This window comes from Argiope bruennichi, chromosome 2 (assembly GCF_947563725.1).
Source record: "Argiope bruennichi chromosome 2, qqArgBrue1.1, whole genome shotgun sequence".
Taxonomy (NCBI): Eukaryota; Metazoa; Arthropoda; class Arachnida; order Araneae; family Araneidae; genus Argiope; species Argiope bruennichi.
The window spans coordinates 41,310,514-41,325,496 of record NC_079152.1 but is presented as its reverse complement, the minus strand read 5'-3'; the positions used below and the strand labels follow the sequence as shown (position 1 = coordinate 41,325,496).

Below are 14,983 nucleotides of genomic sequence, written 5' to 3'. Positions count from 1 at the left end.
ATCTGTATCTGCATTTGATGACTTGCCACAAACTAGTTTCGTATTATATTCGATGTTAATAATCAACTAGAAAGGAACTTGCGTCATAAAATGCTTTGGTCACTTCGTGATTATCAACAGCTTTGAATAATCTTCTCACCCGCATAACTTGATCCTCTCAGTCAGTGCCATAAATAAAGAAGCTTAACCAGTCGGAAATTCTGCGAAAACACTAGCCGGACTAGGGACATAATTCCTTTCCGTATTGCGGTAACCTGCTCCAATAACTCACGATTCTCACGCCCTTCTATCGCAGCACCATTTCTGATAAGCGTTCTTTCCCCTTGCAGTTGTCTGTGCGACGGACAACTTATTAACACCCTTGGCAATAGAGCAGGGGAGGGCCAGAAGGCAGCAGGGATGTATTACGACTTTTATTTATCAAGATTTAGCGCGGTCAATGCACTTGCGACCGCAAAGACCCGGAGAATTGTGGGATTGCTGCTTCCGTTTTGAAATTTAGTGATCCGAAATGTTGGAAGAAACAGGAGAAAGATTTGGTTTTAATTTATGTGTTACTTTTTTATAATTTCTGGAAATGCCCATTTAGAAAATTATGGTACTAAGTTTTATCGACTTATTTAATCCTTCAAAAAGTATTCAATATTGGCTTATTTTTTATATATTAATCTAATGAATTTGGTTCCATTCATTTTTACTATATTGAAATTAATTTTCATCGTACTCGTCAAGCAAAAATATGTTTTTTTAAAATACATTTTGCAATGAAAATAATAGTATTAAGTTTTCTTTGCTAGTTTTGTTTCACGTGTATATGTTTAGGCGCATTAGTATAGATCTAGGAGTATTAGTATATATCTTTATTCAATAGTATCTATCTATGCATTGTTTGTAAGAATAATATGTACATTATATGCACATAAGTATAGATCTAGGAGTATTAGTATATATCTTCATTCAATATTATCTATCTAGCCATTGTTTGTTAGAATAATATGCTGAAGGTGCACGTTAAAAAAATATTTTATAAAATTAATATTTCAAGGTGCCATTTCAATATAATCAATATTATCTGATAATTACGAGTTAAGATTATGAGATAATTGAAGTTTCAATTATCAGAGAGTTTCAATTCTTTGATAATTGGAAAATTTATGTTAAGAAAGACGTATTACAGGAAATGAAACTTTAATGCATAGTAATTAGTAAACAATTTTTGAATTAAATTTTTTTCTAATGAGAAAACGGTTGGTTTATTTTTTTATTTAATATTTTATTTGATAATTCAATTTGTTTTATTCAAAATAAATGATATTCCATTGAATATATTTCTGGTTGAAAGCTTTTCTATTTCGTAACTAATTTATATTTTAAGGAAAATACAGTAGATAGAATTTTAGACATTACAAATGAGATAATTATTACCTTTAACATTTTATTTTTAACATATTATTATTATTAACATTTTATTACATTTTTACGATTTCTTTAGATAGTAAATTAAAAAAAAAAAAACTCAAAATAAACAATTGTAATAAATATTCCATGCTCTATTGTGTAGTGGTGTATAGATTAAACATAATGTCCGTCAATGTAATTTATTTAAATTTTTCAATTATTCAGTTTTTCTTCATATTCTACAAGAAACTTTGAATTATTGTTCTCAAAAAACTGTATTGTAATGACTCTTATAATTAAAAAAATACACTTGAGTCATGATTTTCTTCACTAAGGGTCAGTGGTAAAATAATTATAAAGCATGGTTACTGAGCAAAATTATATTATATATATATATATATATATATATATATATATATATATATATATATATATATATTATAATAGGAAAAGACTCAATTCATATCTATTTCAGTTGCAACTTGGAGAGAAATATGTTTACATTAAGATAATAAAAAGTAGATTTTTTAAAAATATATTTTAATTTTATATTAGTCATTAGATTTTTTTTTTAAATTTTTCACTACTTTTTAACAGTATGATTTATTTTTCTAGTTTTAATATCGAGATCTATAATTTCTTGCTACAAAGGGGCACTAGTAGTAGAAATTTTATTTTGACGACAATTAAATAAAAATTAAAATTAAAAAAATATATAAAAGTAGTATATTTGTATAGAGAATATACAGAAGAGTAAAATTCAATGCCACTATCACATTAAGATATGAGGAAGAAACAGACTTCGAAATTCCGCTTTTGCAAGCAAGAAGCTAGTTAAGTTAAATAAAAGAATTTAAAACATCCTATTATAAATAAAAAATAATCCAATTTTTTTATATAAATTTTGCATTTGTATATTATTATTTAAATAAATATTATTTAAACAATAAATTACTGAATCGGAAATTAATTTCGGATCCCCGGTTGTTAATCATTTGTTTTTGATACTTTGTTTATTATTATTATAAAAACTTTTTACATACTGATATATTTAATTCCTGATTGATAATTACAAACATTATATTTTCAATTTCTTAGAAGAGATCTGAGAAAAAAACTAGTTAGTTTTAGGTTCTAAATAAAATTTTTAGCAAATGCGTGATAAATTGAGCTATCTCGCTGCTGCCAAATATTTATTTCAATTGAATAAATTTGAAATAAAATCTAGGAAAGAAAATGTTCGCCGATTTCGTATTATTTTTTTAAAAAATAATTACTTGAGTATTGATTTATACCTCAGAAAATTATAGATAGACATCTTCTTAGAGGAAAATCCTTAATGGTTATATAAAATCAAAGTTAAATTTAAAACAGACTCAAATTTGACTCAAATTAAAGCATTATTATCGATTTCGAATTAAATCTATAAAATAATTGCTATGGACAAATTTAGTCAATATAAATTCAAATTGAACACTTTAAAGTTTCAATAAAGTGAAACTGAAAACGAAATTTTAAAGCAGGCTTTGTTAATAATAATATTAAGTAAAAGCAATTGAAAAAACAGAAAAAACTGCTATATTGATTTGTTACAACGTGAAACAGTCATTTGACATAAGGGCACTTCTGTGTAGGGATTAACTTCCTATTTTGCATGTAATGTACGCATACATAAAATTAATTTTAAAATTTTCTTTTTATTTCTATGCAAAATGCTTTATTGTATTAAAATAAACAATAACAATAAATTTTTGATAATTTAGGTTTTAATTCGAAAATTGAAATGCAAACACATCTCAAGAAATAGACAAATTATTCTAAAAAAATTAAAGCCGAAACCATTACAAGAAGTGTATGAATATTTTTTCTTTAATATTTTGCAAATAAATGACTACAATTTTTTTGCAAATATTTATTAAGTTTATCTGTACGAAAATAAATAAATATTACATTATTATTTATCTTCATTCTAAGACTGTTGTGTCTACAGTATCTATTAGAAATTTTTGTAAACGATTCCGAAAGTGTCCGACTTATTTTTCCAAAAAGCAACAAATCGTAATCGAGTGGCAAGTTGTGTTGTGACAATCTAAATCCCTTGTGACAAAAGTTGCTATTCATTTTATATTTCTAGGTTCTAGATGGCTGTTTACTTTTGATGGAATCCCAATATTTTTGTAGTTTGGTAGTAGGTTTGGGAGGTAGTATTTATATCTAAAATGGTAGAAAGAAGTATGGAAATAGAACCCTACGTCCTTGTCCATTTGTAATAAGGAAAACTATTTATCTGATTTTACTTGTGAAATATATATTGTACTTCCTTATGTTGCTGTATTTTATGTTTAATATTAATATTTTAATCATTTAAACAGAAGGCAGTTTATTGATTACCCAGATGCAGCAAATTCCTGTCCACGAATGAACATTTTTTCAGGCATCATATTTTAAATTAATTTTATTAAAAACAAGGTAGAATGCACACAAGATACAAGGTGACATTTATTTAAGATAGTTTATTCAAATGTATATTTAAATACTATTATTTTTGCTTTTCTAAATAATTATAGTAAATGTTGGAGTTATAATTAATAATATCAATAATATTGAACGTAAAATTATATTTTATTTTTACAATAAAATAATATTTGAAATCTAATATTTTATATTGAATTTCTATTCAAAGAATTAATGAATTTTTTTTATGATAATACGTTTGTTATTTAATGTTGATAATGCATATATTTGTATCATTTCAATGTATCGAATGATTCTCATCAATGAAATGTTGAATACTAATTGTAATAATAATTCTTGGTACCAGAATTTCATCCTACAACCATACTTACAAAGATGTTTTTTTCCTCATCAATCGAGCGTATATATAATTCCAACGCCATCCATTTCATAATGCATGGCGTACATCTAGATATGAATTATTTTATTTAAATCGTTCAGGTATGTCTATTACAAAAAAAAATTATGTGTTTTATTATGCGATGAATAAAATTATCAATAACTATATGATTAGTTTAAGTTTAAAAAAATATTAAATTTTACCTGTATTTGATTACAAAAGTGAAAGAGAAAAACAATCAGTTTCTTGGTAATAATAAGACGGTTCAGAGGGCCTTAATGCAGATTTCATTAGTGGAAAAGCCATTTTCATTGCTAGAATCGTTAATATAACTTAATTTAAAATAATGCATTGCAGATTATTTCAGTGTACTTACTATACTAAGCACGGTGGCAGCAATGGTTGCCCAAATCCATTAATATTTTGCAAAGCAATTTTAAAGAATTGTCAGGCCAATACGTTTTTTTCCCTTTGAAATTTGTCTTTTTTCGGGGAAAGAAACATGATTGTCTAAAAATACCTTAAATGAACTTTTCTACTTGTTACAATTTTAGAATTCCGGAACCAAAAGACGAATCTTTTTAAAATGTTTTGTTCTACAATTTTATTTGGCAATATATGGAATTTAAAAAAAAATAATATTAAGGAGCCGCCTTAAAGCCTGTGTGCTTATCCAGATCAAAGTTTAATCCTTTCGGATTGACTTTGTATAGTTAAAGCTTAAGTTTCATATAAAAATGGTTCTTTCTATGATAACCCATGTAAAAGTAGGATTTATTTACGCAATTCAGAATGGAGCCTAGGCTTCGAGACGTATATGTTATTAAGGAAGAAAGAGTTAAGCTAATATAACAATTGTTATATTTTTTTTTCTGAGAAAGTATGATGAAGAGATAATTTATATGTACCGAGATTATTCACAACTTTTATTATATTCAACCAAGAAAAAAATATTCTTAACCGTATATATGACTTCTTTAATTAAAAAAGGTATTATAGAAAAATACATGAAATACTTACCATCTGACAATACCACAGATTTGCCGTACATTGGGTGACCACGGAGTAGTTCTGCGATCGAGCCATCCATATCACTGCCATGCTTCGATGATTAATCCATTGCACTGATGTGAAGTAATAATCCCTGTAAAACACATAAAAGTGTATTAGGATTTTTTCTTAATATTTCAAATTCACTCTATATTAAACTACGATTTTTTTGTGATTGCTATTGATTGACACAAGCTTTTCAAAAATGATTTCTATTAATTTTCTCTTGTTTCCCTTACAATAACATATTTATAATCACTTTCTTGGAATTATCGATAATGATTTATATTTTATTAATAATAAATTGCATTAATAGTCAGTAATTCCTATGGATGTATTAAGACTATTTATTTCTTAAAATATACTTTAATACATATTTAAGTTTTTCCGGTTCATTATAATTTGTAAGGGACCAGGAAGCTCTTTCTTGTGACTCATGCAAAGTTTTCTGGGCGCTTTATTTAGAGATTAAAGATGAAAATTATTCAAAAATATTTATTACCTTAAAGTGTAATGAGAGCAATGTTTTATAATGCTTTAAACGTATTAGGGGTCTTGAAGTCATCTACATAGATTATTAATATTTAAAAGTGTTCCTTTATATACTGAGGGTATACAGGAACTAAAATCGATCAAGGAATTTTTTTTAAAAAAGTAAAGTATTATTAAAATAAAATTAATGCATAATGAAATGCAATGCCAAGACTATTTTTCAACATAGTTTCCATCATTGTTCAAGCTTTTATCATAGCAGAACATGAGCTTTAGTATCCCATGTTGTAGAAAGATACCTCTTGCAATAACGAAGAATGAACGAGAAATGTGAGGAAAATCCATTGGTGGTGCCTTAATGGAATCTTTGATTCTCCTTAATCTTCTGTTCAACTTTTGCAAACAAATCATCCTCAATAAGAGCCTTCATCTATTTTTTTCCTTCATCTTGAATGTTTCCACGTCCTTTATTGAAACTTCACACTCATCTCCTTACTGTCGAATCACTCATCATTTTCTGTCCACCAACTTCATAAATGTATCTGTCAATTTTAATATGTTTTGTGTTCTTAGCATTAACAAAGCGCTTACAGAATGTAAATCGCATGCGATGGGATATTCGATTTTATCTTTTTTAAATTTTAAATACTCAGCAAATAACCGATTAATGTTTGAAAAAGTGTTCACAAGTTGCCCTGTATGAACATTTATAACATTTGCCTATTTATAAGTTCTACTTAAAGGAATATAATCCATGCTTGCTTTATGAATATTAGGTGCAAAAATATTATTCATATTTGACATTCAGATTCTTCAAAAAGAAAACAAAAAAATCTTATTAAAATGAAGGCTCCTAGAACTCAACCATATATTCCACTAATGTTTAAATGGCGATCCAAAAATTCAGATTTTTCTATGTGTATTCGGACGGGTTGTAGTAGTCAGTTGTGATTTCCCAAACATGTTCTGATCCCTTATGTTATCAATATTTTGATCGTTCATATTTTTAATCGAACAGAAATGTTCTAACAATAACTTCAAAATATTGATGAAGACAATGGAACTAAAAGGTCGAAAGCATAAATTTGAATTCCGAAAATGAAAAGTTTCCGTAATGAGTATTTAAAAGTTTCTTCAAATTCAGTAAATTAAATCATAAGTTCATTAACCATAAATTTTTTTAAAGTTATAATTGTTTACTCCTTTTTATGTTTGAAGAATCATAGAATTTTTTTCCACTATCATTTGAAACTATACTGCAGTGAAATAATCACTTTTAATTATTCAAAACCACACAAAATAAAAAAAAGAAGTTTCTATGTTAAATTTAAATTAAATTGAAACCTTGCACAGCCTTTTAAGAATATAGATATAATTACATCAGATTATTTTTGTAAACGAATCTTTATTAACATAATGAAAATTTTGTAAATTACACATACAAATATAATTAAAAATCTCACAAGTTCAAAATATTTGGTTTTAGAAAAAGTATATGATGAAGAAAATTGGGTATTATTTTAAAATCCCCTTAACAAATATCATAAAATTTACATAAATATATGTATATCTCATACAAATGAAAATTCCACGCAGCTGTGTTATTAGAGATTTTTGTAGTTACTATATGTCAGAAATTAATATTCAAAATAATGTTCTCGTGAATTTATTCAGTTGGATATAAAACTGTTTAAAACATTTCATAATAACAAATTTTAATATTATTATAAATAACAATATTATTTACTAGCAGTGTGTTAAGCACAATAAATGATGTAGTCATATTTCATAGTAAAAATTTAATCATTCATATTATGAAATATATAAAAAATTTAAATTCTGTATTTGAAATTCTAATAATATATATGCTTATTGAACACGTTAACGAACATTAATCAGCGCATTTATTACAATAATAAATGTTTTAATTTGTTTAGTCGCAGTTAAAAGAGAGTTGGCCTATTTAAAATAACGGTTTTTTTATTAAAGGTGAAAAGACACGAATTATTTCTTTCGAAAACGAGAAATCAGTGAATGTAAATATTAATATAACTAATTAATATTGTTTTTCAATAAGTTCTTTACACAACACTATGGTTGAATTTTTCTTCCCTCCTATAGAACTGGCAAATTCATTTGCATATTTTATATATTTAATCTCAAATTGCTTTCTCCGTAAAATAACATTGAGACATACAAATAACCACTATCATCTTTTTCCAAAATCTCGGAGAATATATTCATTGTACCGAATGTATTTACAGAATAAACAGTCTAAATACATAGTAGAAATTCTTGATTGTTTAGCATTTAGGATTTTACAGGAATGTAACAAATAAAACATTTTTTTTCTATACAAATAAAAAAGTATTTATGATACTTTTTATTTGTATGGAAAGAAGTTTTATTTGTCGCATTTCTGTAAAAGTCTAAATGCTAAACAATCAAAGACTTCTACTATGTATTTAGACAGTTTATTACAAGATTGCAGACCATATCAAGATAAAGCTTAATGGTCCACGGTACACTGCAACCAAAATATAAAAATCTTCCCTGCAACTAATAAAAATCCTCAAAAAAAAAAAAAAAACTATAAAAGCTTTAGAAAGATTTAAAGAAAACTTTTATTTAAATGAATGGAATTCACGAATTTTGTAAACAGAATATATTCCCTATTTATTATTACAATTTTTTTCAATTAAATATCTTACATACATGCATACATTCTTGACAAAATTATTAGTCTAGATAAAGGTTTTACTAATCATTGAGATATTTTCACATTCACATTGAATTAAACTAAACATTTAAGCTTACAGTAAACTTCACTGCATAATGTGTCTGCTTTATTTAGGAACAACGTGTACTATCTTTATTTTTGCCAATACTATATAATAAAATATTTTTTATGTTTATAAAGGAATACAGTTTTTTGTGAGTATATCTTATCGACTATAAATTATACTTAAAATATATTGACATTGAAACACGTCTTTTATTTTTATAAATATATATTTGTTGAACAATTGATAACTGCATTCATTCGAAACATTGTTTCGTTTTGAATTCGTTGCATGAACTTAAGGAAAGCAGAATCCTATTAACGATCTATATTTCTTTCCAACCAGTGAATCAACATATTTATAGATTTTTCGCAATCAAAACAGATTATTCAAGAAGAAGCCGCCTGAACAATTTTCTGACGAAGAATGATTATTTTATTTTTTGCTGAAAAGTAACTTTGTATTCTCATTTGTAAAGAATTGTTCGAGATATTTCGAATAATCTTTTAAGACTTTAATCCATTGATTTTATTTGCTCTTAAGATTAATCGCTTCTTTACAAGCTATTTGAATTGAATTCAAACAACTAGTAATATAATTGTTAGCAATTAAGAATGAATTAAAAATATCCTTACATAAAACTTGATTTTAATCTATTTAATTAAACATATATTCCAATTTTTTATTTCATTTTATTCCTAAATTGGCTTCATTCTTATTGTGAACTGTTCATCATGTTGATACAATTACTCACATTTTTATGGATATTAATAATCTATTAAAGTATAAAATACAACCTTATTCGAATGTATTTTTAAATTAAATTATTTATTTACCGTTTATTAATAATTAAACATTATATAAGTTTCAAAACCTAGTAAGTTCAAAGTTTTGTAAAAATATGTTTCACATATATTCTAATAGAAAAAAAAATCGTTAAATACTATTTTAAATCTCTCAGAAAACAATTCATTTAATTCCTGCTCCTAGTGGATATTTTAAACATTTATTAAAGCCTCCTGAAAAATTCCAATTTTTCGACATAAATGATTTTTACTAAGCCGACGTTATACTTCCAATTAATTTGAATGATTTTTATACTTTTGTGGTAAATTATTCAAAGCTAAATAGCAAATCATTGGCTTCTTATTTTTAGAATCCAGCTCTGTCCTGTGAAGTTTAAATATATTTTCTCAATTCGGAAAAATGCAGATTTGAGAAACAGAAAGCTTCTTTTTCAGATTTAGATAACGTCGTATTAAGAGAAAAATTGCAGTTTCTAATTTCGGTTTCTTAGATAATATTATGTAATGTCCAATATTACAATGTATTTTCAAATTTATACGATGAATATGGCTTTAATAGCAAACAACATCATAACTAAAATATTTGGTTAAAATATTTCACCTTGGTGCATACATAAACTCATTTAGATTAATTTAAAATTGTCTATCTCTGAATAATTTCAGATTTATTGTTTCTTTCTATTATTTAACAATTCTTTTTAAATTTACTTTGATTTACTATTACTTTGAAAATACTATAGCGGAGATATCACGAGAACTATTTGTCGAGTAACCTGGCTCGAATAGCCAGAAAAACTATACTAAGATGCTGATGAAAAACAATTATAGAAAACAGAGAGTAACAATTATAGAAAAACTATTATGTTATGATTTTAGTTTATTGAGGCAACTCATTATAATTTCACCTTTTTTTTTTGTAAAAAAATAATAATTTGCCATTTAGAAATAAATTGGAAAAAAAATACATTTTTATTTGGGAAAATTTTAAAAATAAATTTCGAATTCTGAGTGAGAACTCCAAATATTCCAAAACATACATTAATTAAATAATAAATTAAAAATAACAAATCAGATTCAAATGACTCTTTTGATGAGAGCATATATGCTTTGGAACTAGATCGATCAAAATGCAGCTCTGTTATTTTTTTTTTTTAATTTTAAATTTGAATCTGCATCTGACAAGTAAGTAAAGTTAACAACTGTTCAAAACTTATTTCATGTGAAATAATGGTGTAGAACTAAAATAGTATTTCCCCAAAATTCATCTTTTGCAATGATTCTTATATTACATTATACATTTGAAAATAAGCATTTGATGGTAATACATTGATATTTGATTTATAATATTTACTATTATTGGTACTTGAAACTTTGGTGGTGAAGTGACAATCTCTCAGTTTTACTGATTGGTCTGATATGAAACGTGACCCCAAAGAAATGATCTATATGCCAACCTGGTACACTTGAAATCTGTCAAGATCAATCGCAAATACGATGGCATGAACCAGAAATTTCGTAAGGCACCTGAATGAATGAATTAATGAATACATATCAAAATGACACTATTGATTCAATCTATCGATGGGTATTAATGTTATAGATGTTAGCAAACAAATTATTCTATTTTAAAATTTAAAAAAATGATATTCAAAGATATTAGAAAGAGAATATTGAGATCAAATGTAACACAAATGTCATTTGTATGGAATGCAAATTCTAAACTTTTTAATAATTCATGTTATGATAATTATTCATACCAAAATATGAAACATAAAAACGATAATTAAAAAGGATAATTCTGATTTTGGCCACTTGATTTATAAAAGGACACCATCGGTTATTTCTGGTTATTTTTTCTGAAAACATTATAGGGTTTTTTTCCCAGAAAAGCACATTTGATAAAAATTATTTTGACAGCCCTAGTGGAAACTTTAAAATATCAGATTCATAAAAGAGAAATCACTATGTACAGATTATTTTAAATATCCATTGTATCTATGAAATTCATGCAAGGCAATGCAAAGATACCATCGGTTATTTCAGGTTACTTTTTCTGAAAATATTGTATGGGTTTTTTCAGAAAAGCACATTTAATAAAAATTATTTTGATAGCACAAGTGGAAACTTTAAAATATCAGATTCATAAGAGAGAAATCACTGTGTCTAGATTATTTCATATATTCATTGTATCTATGAAATTCATGCAAGGCAATGCAAGGATACCATCGGTTATTTCAGGTTACTTTTTCTGAAAATATTGTATGGGTTTTTTCAGAAAAGCACATTTAATAAAAATTATTTTGACAGCACTAGCGGACACTTTAAAATATCAGACTCATAAAAAGAGAAATCAGTGTGTTCAGATTTTTTTCAAATATTCATCTTATCTATGAAACTCATTCAAGACAATGCATGTTGAAATTCATATATTGGTTCCAAAGGTATTTTGGATTAGTTTAGAAGTATGATACACAAATATCTGTTGTTGGTTCGCTTTGTCTAATCATTATGCAACTGAATTAATTTTAAGCATTTCAGTCTTGGAATTCATTTTCCGTCTTCAGATCAATAACAAGAAAGATAAAAAGCAAATAGAGTTAATTTACATACTGAAACTGACTTTATTTAATAAAACTGATCCGTTGAAATTAGAAGAGAGAGTAGAATTATATAATTAACGAATGCAGAGCAGTATGTTTTGAAGTTTAAGAATACCAACAGCAGTTAAAGCAAAAGGGAAAATGTAGCATGTTCACTGGAAAGTTCTGGAATGAACACTTTTCATGTTCCATCATGAATATACATTCTTTACCTACTTGTTCACTTCGTCTAGCGTCTTCATAAAGTCGTTCCCATCATGGTGAAAAAGACAGAACAAAACAATTGTATCAAGTTTTTGAAGATTTGCCAAGAGGAGAAATTAAAATATCTGTTGTATATATATTGGAAGAATTGAAATATCTATTAAAATTGTTGTATATATTAGAGAAAGAATTGAAATATCTATGCGTATACATATAACGTAAGTAGCACAAAAATCGTACTTATTATCCATCATTGTATGGCAATAGTCAAATGTAAACAAAGCTTCAAACAAATATAAAGAATGCTTCTTAGAACTTATTTACAGCTGCCCCCAATGTAACACTTCTCTTAACTAATTAATGCAGCTGTAAACTATTATTAGAAATTTTTGGTTGTTAGTTTATAAAGCCAACTTATAGTTCCATTCAGTCAGAGAACAGAATATATAAAAGATATCAAGATGTCAGAAACAAGCATCAAACAAAGTTGAACTGACAGCGAAAATGGGCTTAACAACAGGGTAGCAGCTGTTATTTTTGCATATAGAAATTGATGTTCATATCCTCCAAAAGTATTATTTTCCCAAAATAGTGTTTATATAATGATATTATAGTGTTTAATAATGATATAACTGATATTATAACATTGTTAATAATATCAGTTTCTTTTACAGAAATTATTTTCTTTATTTTCAATAATTTTTAATTAGTTTTGTTTCGGTCTGAAACTATATTATGCGGATATTTAAATTTTCTCATCAAAACACTCAATCATGATCGCCAGTATAGAAATTAATATTAAAATATTGTATTCTTTGTAGATTACCTCTGAAGTAGAATTTTCGCTTCATGTTTAATTCGTAGTATATATATATATATATATTAATTAGCACACAAAACTTCAGTTGTGTTAATTAATGCATATGTATTTAAAAATTATTTTTCATATTAATCATTTTATTAAAAAGTTAATAATCTAGCAGATTAAATGGATTGCCAAAAGTGGCCAGTTTTTACATAATATTTAACTTTTTTTAATAAGTTGTCTTTAAATTGTCTCTAGTTTTGCTAAACAATTCTTTAAAATGCGTAAACATATTCAAATGCTTTAAATGAAATTCAATTATATCGTTTATTCATGAAAAGACTATGAAAATCAAAATGCTATTCACCACCAAAATCATTACTAATTTATTCACAGGAAATATACAAAATAAGAAAATAGATTGAAAAAGAGAAACACCATATTAAAAGACGATATGTATCGTTCAAATAATGTTGATGTATCATGAAAATTTCATTTAATTTAAAGTTTCCCCCGAAATGAATGAGACAATATATTTCGAAACACTGATATTTTGTCAATACTTATAAATTTATGTAAATTATTTTCTGGAAATACTTATAGTGGACCAAACACACAGAATATTACAAATATTTTAGTATTTAAATTCGTTTCTTAAGTGCAGTCTTAAAGATTAATCCAATAAAATGGTTGGGAATTTTTATTCATTTTATTATTTTTTTTCATTACTCATGCCTTTATTTATTTTTTTTTGAATAAGAAACGATCGTTTCTTATGAAGAGAAAAATAAAAATAAGAATTTTCCATTTATTCGAAAAGGAAAAAGACGACGCTGAAACAATACCGTTTAAATCGATTTAAGCACTAATAGAAGAGTTGTAATAGAATCCAAGGATGCTTTTGAAGCGTTTCACTAAAGAAAATATCAAAACTGTCATGCGAAATGCTGGTGGCAGTGGCGGGTCGGCATGAAGACGGAGAAATAACGATTCTTCTAAAAGTAGGAGCACGAGTTCAGTAAATGGATGGTTGTGTCTTATCCAACTCAAAATTAAATAGAAAAAGAGTTACAAGACCTGACATAACGGAATACGAAAACGGAGACAAAGAGTCCCAAAAGCAAAGATTTGCCAATGAATTTTAAGTTGATGGATTTACTTCTTAAAGAGGTGTGACAATGGAGGTGAAAAAAAAGGCGAAAAAACGATCGTATTTTCATGTGTATTGACAATTAACTTATAACAAAAACAGTCATGATGAAAAAAAGTTTTGGAAAAAATAGTGAGTTGTGGTTCAAATAAAATTTTCAATAAGAACTAAATTTTAATATTTTACTGAATTATAAAGAATAGGAGAGTCCCTTAGGAATTCGATGCGGATGAAACCTAATAATGAGAAATTGAAGAAATAACCAAATACCTTTTTATTTCATAGTAAAGAAAAATGTTTTACTTGGAAAATTAATTTCTTTATACTTGGTATGTAGAGCATTTTTACAGAAATCAGTATGTGTATGTTTATTTTTACTGTGTATGTCCTTTTATAGTAGTAATATGCTCTTCTTTTTTTTATCTTAGAATAACCTTCTTATTCTCAGCTAACATACATTCTCAGGCGGTATGAATGTATACTAGCTAGAGCTCTAAGATGCATAGCTGTCTTTGAGTTCGGTTTAAAATTTTTTTGCCATTCTGAAGAATGGTTTCTTGGGCAATTATTTAGCATTTCATCTTATTATTTACAAAATGCATTATAATTCTTATTAAATTTCGAACAATGCCTCATTATAACCCTGAACGATTGAAAATACAGCCAATTCTAGAAAACGAATTAAAAACTGTTATTGCTTTTTATAGATTCTTCATCAGATGTGGAATTTTCTATTTTTTCCGAGTTTGGAAATCTGCTTTTGAAAGAATTTTTTTTGGAGAATGTAAATGCAAAACAAACTAATCATTAGCGAATCAATGAAGAGTTTTGAAATAGTAAG

At 26.2% G+C, this 14,983-nt stretch overlaps 1 protein-coding gene across 1 annotated transcript in view; it reads right to left on the bottom strand.

Annotated features, from left to right (window-relative positions):
* The window catches only part of LOC129962173 (inactive dipeptidyl peptidase 10-like), a gene marked incomplete at its 5' end in the record, with an annotated part of 691,141 nt that overhangs the window by 46,916 nt on the left and 629,242 nt on the right, over window positions 1–14,983 (bottom strand). Inside the window, one exon of the mRNA XM_056075911.1 lies at window positions 5,273–5,396. Within this exon, the coding sequence (XP_055931886.1) occupies window positions 5,273–5,396 (124 nt within the window). The remainder of the gene's footprint in view (window positions 1–5,272; window positions 5,397–14,983) is intronic.